At 42.0% G+C, this 8,234-nt stretch overlaps 1 protein-coding gene across 1 annotated transcript; it reads left to right on the top strand.

Moving 5' to 3' along the window:
* Positions 1 to 356: 356 nt before the first annotated feature.
* On the top strand, positions 357 to 1,298 carry TMEM125 (transmembrane protein 125). Its single transcript, XM_069738084.1, has one exon. The coding sequence runs from the start codon at positions 497 to 499 to the stop codon at positions 1,151 to 1,153; it is 657 nt and encodes a 218-aa protein (XP_069594185.1). The 5' UTR covers positions 357 to 496; the 3' UTR covers positions 1,154 to 1,298.
* The last annotated feature ends 6,936 nt before the right edge of the window (positions 1,299 to 8,234 follow it).

Genomic DNA, 8,234 nt, shown 5'->3' with positions numbered 1-8,234 from the left:
GCACTTGTTGACCCCTCTGTTTTCTGCTTCATCCGGAATGTTTAATCATTAATCATCTTCCACGGTCAATACTAATTTATTATTCTTTTCAGATTTTAGGTGAAGAGTCCATTTGAAGACTAGAGAACACCCCACTTATGGTCATCAAATTAGTAGAAATTGTTCCTATAATCAACAGGAAGGAACTTGAAGGAACTTTTATTCCATATGACGTTGATTACCAGATGTCCATTAGCCAGACGTCTTGCTGTTCTTTCTCTTCCTGTGATTGTGCCCCTCAGCCAAGTGTTTATTAATCACCCCTGGCCTCCAATGAGTCTTCTGGAATCCTGGTCATGAAGAGTCCTGCTCGTCTATTGTCTGTGAACTCTGGTCCATAATCTCACAAATGTCCACTTCTCCATCATCGCTGGAACCCTGGGGAACAATCCTTGAGATTCTTCTCGTACTTTAAGAATTTTCCAAATTTTCCTCTTTTGATACTTCTGCTCTAACCATGTCTTCCATCGACGCGTTGCCTCCACCGAGGGCCTCACCCAACCAAGAACAGATACAGAGCGACGCTCTAGAGGAGCACACAGACTTGTGGTGGTCTAGGGAGCCGGTCAAGTCCATAGTTTGCTACTGTTTCTCTGTTCTCCTTATCTTGGCCTGTGGCATTGGTGGGATTGTGCTCCTTTCCACCACCACCAGTCGATCTGGAGAATGGAGATTGGCAGTTGGAGCGACCCTTTGTATACTCGCCCTGCTGATTTTACTGAAACAACTTCTGAGCTCAGCTATCCAGGACATGCAATGTTTGAACAGACGTGACCACATCAATATGCTGAAGAGCGGAGGGTTATCAGATGTGGTGGTTTTCCTCGTAAGTTCCATAATTATCCTAATTTGTGGGGTTTGCCTTCTTGTACTTTCCGTTAGTGGAGAAACTCCAGGCTTCCCTCCCATTCTGGTCACCATGCACAGTGTGGGGGCGACACTGATCATTGTTGGATTAATTATCCTCGTTGGTGTCATTATATTCAGTCTAGTGGTGTTTTGCAGATCTTGTGTTTCTGGTCGATTTCATTCCCGTATTACTGAGGTTTTCTCCATCTCTGGGCAACTACATCAACGGCAGAACACCACCTCAAGTTTGGCCAACCTCATATGAGCTTTGCCAAAGTAACCAAATGGCATTGAGCTCTTCTGAATTATACCAAAATCTTTGAATCTGAGCCATAATTGTCATGCTTAGGTTGTGTTGATGCCATGATGAGGACCACAATGTGGATATGATCATGTTATCCTGAAATCATGATGATGTCATGCCTAATTTATGGTGAGTTCATGATGAGGTCACAATAATGTCATATTGAGGTAATTGGTGAGGTCATAAAAGGGTCATGATCATGTCATGGCAAAGTCAAGGGGAAATCATGAAGAGGACATGATGGGGTCATAATGATGTCCGGTTGAGCTAATATTAGGATTATGATAGGCTCATGTTATGGGCATGATAGGGTCATGATGATGTCATGTTGAGATCATGATAAGAATACAATAGGATCAGTATGATGTTATTTTGAAGTCATAATGAGGACAGTAGCTGCATAGAGGGAAATAATTCCCAATGGCCAGTCATTGGATTGCTTGGAACATTCTTAATCTTTAACTTAAAGGGATGTTCTCAAGTTTAAAAGTTATCCTGTACCAATTGGATAGGGGATAACCTTCTGATCGCCGGGAGTCCAACCACCCTGGCCCCCACTGATCCTGAGAACTTGAGCTCCGTAAGCCCCATCTGAATGGAGCTATGGTCGATCATGCACACTATTGCTCCATTTGTTCTTAATGGGAGTGCTGGCGATTGCCGAGTGCTGTGCTCAGCTGATCTCGGGATCGGTGGGGGTCATGGTGGTTGGACGCTCATTGATTGGATCCTTTGGATAGGAGGTAACGTTCAAACTTGAGAAAACTCCTTTTCATATTAATAATAAGAAAAGTAAGGATGTTTGACTCATATAGAAAATCTGATATTCCCTTTAGGAATGTACTGCAAACTCTCATGGGAGTCATCATGGGTAATGGCAGAAACAAAAATCCCTCAGAAATCCTTGAGTCACTTTCTGAATACTCATCTAAGTGCTATCGAGTCTTGTACTCCAGTCAAATCCGAAGTGAAAACAAACATTAATATATTTTCTACTTCAAATGTATGACCTAATAGATGAGCTCTAACCACGAGCAAAGTGCCTTTAGTTACAAGTGTCCTTGTCATGTCCGAGTGTCCTCTGCCGTCCTCGCTGCGATTTGTGGGGTCCTTGACGCATGTTCTCTGCTGTGTCTTTCACATAAAGTCACAATGGAGTCAAACACTAGGAGCAAAGAAAGAGAATTGTGCTCACAAGACAAGCGGAGAAACTAGTAATCAGCAGACAGAGGAACCATCCATACAATGTAGCAGCGTTTATCTGACCATCAAGCAGTTTTCCTTTTGCAGAAGTTACGCCTATGATAAGGAAATGTACTAAGAGGCAAAGCCCGAAGATCCAGGGCCCCGATGCAGAGTCTAGAGCAAAGTTTACGCTGACATGTAACCGATTATATACTGCACCATTCATTCTAAAAGCATATAACAATGCACGTGATGCGTTTGCAGAGAGAATGGTGCAACGTTGCAGCTGCAGACATAGCGGTATCAAAACTTTAGGTGCCCCATGCTCTATGGACAAAGTCATAAAACAGTTTGTACCAGAAGACCGCCATGAAACTGTTGCATATGTTGCAAAATTTAGCAACTTGCCTTTTTCTATACCAGTTTTTCAAAAGTGAGCGGAGCTTAATATCAGGGGTGTAACACAGTCCAAATATTCATTATAATTTATGCCACAAAAGTGACGAAAGTTATAGAAGAAATTAACTGGGTAGATTTCTGTCCCTGATGCACGGAGGTTGAAAGATGCGCCCAATTTCATTAATAAAATAGGAACATGTTATTGCATTATATTTTAGAAAAAAACGACCCCCTTATCATTAAAATTACACATTTATTTTAATTAATTAAAATCATCCCAAATTAGGAAATAACACTCGTATAAAGAACCATAGAAAATGAGCTCGGATCAGAATCCAAACACTCAAATTGGAAATAACGCGAATATAAACATAATGTGAGACCCCAGGAGAATGGGGGGATAACGGTCCACAAAGAGAAGTTCAGTATTCCTTTGTATATTTGGTTACAAAATGATGTAATAGTAGGGATAACTTCAGGGAGGGACAGCCTCCTCCAAGTGGGGGCCCCTTATCGCTACCTATTAGGGTGCCAACATCCACAATCAGATAGGAGTCAGATTTTTTAGGGTCTTATTAGGGTCTTTTATTAGACTAACAACCTGCACTTATTTTTCCTTATACTGCTTTTATTTTATCTAAGCTCATTTTCTATGGTCATATATAGTGTTACTTCCTATTTGATTATTCATCCAAAACCCATTTTCTATAATTATACAAATTAGTTATTTCTTATTTGGGTATGATTTAAATTAATTTAAATAAATGTGTAATTTTAAAGCTAAGTGGGTCTTTGCTTCTATACTATAATAATATCCACCTTTCATTATCACATCTATTATCCTCCTATAAGCCACAAACATCTTATTCCACCAGACTTTGAATCAAGATTAATATACAAAATGCATGTCTTGTATATCCATGTTTTGATTAGTATGTGTATATACCCCCCCTTCCAAAAGGAGATAAGCTCAGCAAATGCAGGCCGGCCATGGGTGATTAATATAATGTATTAATGATTTGGAAGCAGAGAAACAGTCTTCCAAAAACTTCCATAAAGTGCCCAAAATAACGACACCTCATTGCCTAAGTATCAGCTAAAAATGTGTTGATAGGTGCCAGTTACCTAATCATAGATTTGGAGCCCTCTCTAAGCTGGGAAGAAAATGGTTACTTTTCCTGCAGCGCCCCCACTGGAGAAATAAGGCATTGCATGATGGCCATTAAAATTAGTGGTGTCTTTTGGATGACATGGATGTGCTGGGTCCTCCAGGAAGGAAGATGGTTTACATAGCCGGTCCTCCAAACTAGGAACTCCCCTTCATTACTCCATTGGAGTATATGGGCTTTCTGAACCCAGACAACACCGTCTTTAAAAAGAAGTGTGGTAAGCCGGATCATTTTGCATCCAAGAACCCAGGGTTCGACTGGCCCACCAGAGAACCGGAGAATCCTCCGGTGGGCCCTAGCTTCTCCTTCAGAAGAGTTCATAGTGCAGTTGCTATGGGGCTCTTCAGTGGGGGAGAAATGTGGGTCCTCCGAATCAAATCCTCTGGTGGGCCCAATGTTCTCCAGTCTGACACCGCGAAGAACCCCATTAGTAGAGGTCTTTGTCTATTATTTACTGCGGCCCTATAAGAGGACAGTCGTACTATAAGTAGTTGGTGATGGTGGGACGGGGGCACAGTTTACATTTTGCATAAGAGCCCAGGATATGTATGATACTTTAGTATATAGGGACCGCACAGCACCGGGGCAGCGCCCCTCCCCCACATTGATGACATTGCCTGTTTGCTGACTCCTTGTGTCACATAACAGCTGATCATGATGTATTTTCTAGTGAAAACAACCCTCCTCCAAAACTGGGTGTCGCACATGTGCATCTTGTCATGGACTTGTCAGAAACCGCAATAAGAGTGCTCTAGTTTGCAAAATTCCAATTCCATTAAAAGCAAGACTCCTTCCAATCAGACCGATAAATGTGATCCATTTCTAAGTACTGTACCAGTAATTTTACATTGAGAACCTGCATCATCTCATCGGATCATCTCGTTCTGATCTTATACTGTATTTTAGAGTAACAAGAGCTGCATTCAGAATTCTGCTGCCGTCTCCTGTTGGGCTGTCACATCCCTCCCTGCCCCCCGTGGTGTGTTATGGCTTTATTACATACAGCATGGGCTGCATTGTAGGATCTCAGCTAAGGTCTATAGAGCAGGAAGGGATAAATATCGGCCAAACACCTGAGGTGCTACAGGGGATCCAAAACATTGTCACAAATAAAATCCATCCCGCCCGATGTATGGAAGAAATCTGCTGAAAAAAGTCTAATATCCATTTAAATATATGGGCAGCAGAATAAGGATTGCAGCTCTGGTATGAAATCTGTGAATGCAGCTTCGGAGGAGATAAGACGTAATATATCAACAAAACTGAAAGCAAAGTATAATAATATAATAGCAGAACTGTGAGCGCAGCTCAGGATGTGACTGGAGTATAAGTTATGGTAACAAAACAAAGATTTACAGGCAGCAGTGGCTTACATCCATTCACCTCTGTTCACACAGGTCATGGTTTTACAGCCTTTTACCCTATACAATGACCTCATCTGACTCCCATTGCTGCAGTGGCCCCAGGTCCTTTATAGGGGCCCCCTTAATTTACGCTCATCCTCCAGCAGGTGCTGGGCAGGAGTCGTCCCCCCAGGTATCGGATCTGTCCAGAGCAGGACGTATAGGAGGTTTCTATCCTGATGCATCTGAGATGCTGTTATATGAAGACGTGGTACAGAAATAATATATTTTTACAGTACAAATAAATGAAGATTATTTAATGAGATGCTAATATATGACACGATAATAAAGACATTATGATTCAATAATTCTTTGAGTTTCTCTGTTATTTCATTCTATAAAATATCTTAATAGGGGCTCAGAGCTCCATTGGTCTGACAAAAAAAGAAAACCACAAAAAGAGGACTTGAAAATCCTCCAAAAATCTATAAAAAAAAAAACACTAAGAAAAAGGCAGAGATGCTTACCTGCCCAGGACTCAAAACAAATGCACTAACGGTGCAGTGGACCCAATTAAAGATGGCGGCTACACAGGTGCAGTAATACCGATGAGACAGCCAGCCTACAATCAGGGATTTGTTTTGGGGCCTAGGGCAGGTAAGCATCTCTGCCTTTTTCTTGGTGTTTCTGATAAAAAAAGAACCAAACCTCCAACATAGATGTAGACTATAATGTTCACATTCTGGCTGCTTGCAACCACCACTAGGGGGAGCTCTGTGCAAATAACGCTATATACAGCATTAGAGCTTATTAACACATTAGTATTTAATCAGTATTTTGCATAAGTCAAAATCAGGAAAGGAACTGACAGAGAAAAACTAGAATTGAAAGATTGACACCTATTCTGTGTTTTGGAGACACTCCTGGTTTTGGTGTAGAAATACTGATGAAATACAGATCAAAAATACTGATGTGTGAATAAAGCTATGTGAAACCAAGCTTCTTCTCCTACGGTCAGTGGATCAGTCAGGGCTTATGTCTGACCCTCAGCAAAAAGGGATTCTTGTATATGTACCAACAGAAACATTGACTAGAAGGATGCAGACAGAGTCACAGTGTGCTCTGTCATGCATAATTTTCTGCCATATACACCTATTAAATGTAGTGAGCTCCTCCTAATGGTGACTGTATAAGTCTGCATGTAGTGAGCTCCCTCTAGTGGTGACTGTATAAATCTGTATGTAGTGAGCTCCCCCTAGTGGTGACTGTATAAATCTGTATGTAGTGAGCTCCCTCTAGTGGTTACTGTATAAATATGTATGTAGTGAGCTCCCTCTAGTGGTTACTGTATAAATATGTATGTAGTGATCTCCTCCTAATGGTGACTGTATAAATCTGTATGTAGTGCGCTCCCCCTAGTGGTGACTGTATAAATCTGTATGTAGTGAGCTCCCTCTAGTGGTTACTGTATAAATCTGTATGTAGTGATCTCCTCCTAATGGTGACTGTATAAATCTGTATGTAGTGCGCTCCCTCTAGTGGTGACTGTATAAATCTGTATGTAGTGCGCTCCCTCTAGTGGTGACTGTATAAATCTTGATGTAGTGAGTTTCTCCTAATGATGACTGTATAAATTTGTATGCAGTGAGCTCCCCCTAGTGGTTGCTGTATAATATGTTTTTGTAACTGTACAAATCTATATACATTGAGCCATGTACAGACTGGGGCTGAAATTCAGCCCAGGCATTTGAAATCACACAGGCCCATGTTGTCCCCGTCCCCATGAACCAGATGGGATATATTACTAATATTACCCTGGATGGAGGAAAGGAAGATTTTCTACAAGATCAATATTTCTAATGATTCCCATGCCGTGCTGGGGTAAGTGACGGAGTCAGCGACTTTATGCTCCATCACAACTCTTAACAGTATGGGGGTCTGGAGAACACCGATTCTGTTAACAATGTAGCAGACAAGGCGGCCCATGACCAGACAGGCCCTTCTGGCATTTGCCAGGTGGCCAGTCCGGCCATGCATTGAGCTCACGTTAGTGGTGGCTGGATAAATCTATATACAATGATTTCTCCCAGTGGTGGCTATGTAAATCTGTATGCAATTAGCTGCCTCTTGTGGTGACTGTATAAATCTGTATGAAGTGAGCTCCCCCTATTTGTGGCTGTATAAATCTGTATGTAATGAGCTGCCTCTAGTGGTGACTGTACAAATCTGTATTTAATGAGCTCCTTCTAGTGGTGGCTGTAGAAATCTGTATGTAGTGAGCTCCCCCTATTGGTGGCTGTATAAATCTGTATGTAGTGAGCTCCCTCTAGTGGTGGCTGTATAACTCTATATGTAGAGAGCTCCCTCTAGTGGTGGCTTCATAAATCTGTATGTAGTGAGATCCCCCTAGTGGTGGCTGTATAAATCTGTATGCAGTGAGCTCCCTCTAGTGGTGGCTGTATAAATCTGTATGCAGTGAGCTCCCTCTAGTGGTGGCTGTATAAATCTGTATGTAGTGAGCTCCCTCTAGTGGTGGCTTCATAAATCTGTATGCAGTGAGCTCCCTCTAGTGGTGGCTTCATAAATCTGTATGTAGTGAGATCCCCCTAGTGGTGGCTGTATAAATCTGTATGCAGTGAGCTCCCTCTAGTGGTGGCTGTATAAATCTGTATGCAGTGAGCTCCCTCTAGTGGTGGCTGTATAAATCTGTATGCAGTGAGCTCCCTCTAGTGGTGGCTGTATAAATCTGTATGCAGTGAGCTCCCTCTAGTGGTGGCTGTATAAATCTGTATGCAGTGAGCTCCCTCTAGTGGTGGCTGCATAAATCTATATGCAGTGAGTTCCCCCTAGTGGTGACTGTATAAATACGTTCCCCTAGTGATGGCTGTATAAATCTGTATGTAGTGAGGTTCCCCTAGTGGTGGCTTCATAAATCTGTATGCAGTG

This window comes from Ranitomeya imitator, chromosome 8 (genome assembly GCF_032444005.1).
Source record: "Ranitomeya imitator isolate aRanImi1 chromosome 8, aRanImi1.pri, whole genome shotgun sequence".
NCBI lineage: Eukaryota > Metazoa > Chordata > Amphibia > Anura > Dendrobatidae > Ranitomeya > Ranitomeya imitator.
Note: the sequence above shows the minus strand (reverse complement) of the source record. Positions and strands in the feature narration are given on the sequence as shown.

Coding starts and splice junctions, on each gene's coding strand:
- TMEM125 (XM_069738084.1), top strand. CDS start 497: ATGTCTTCCATCGACGCGTTGCCTCCACCGAGGGCCTCACCCAACCAA.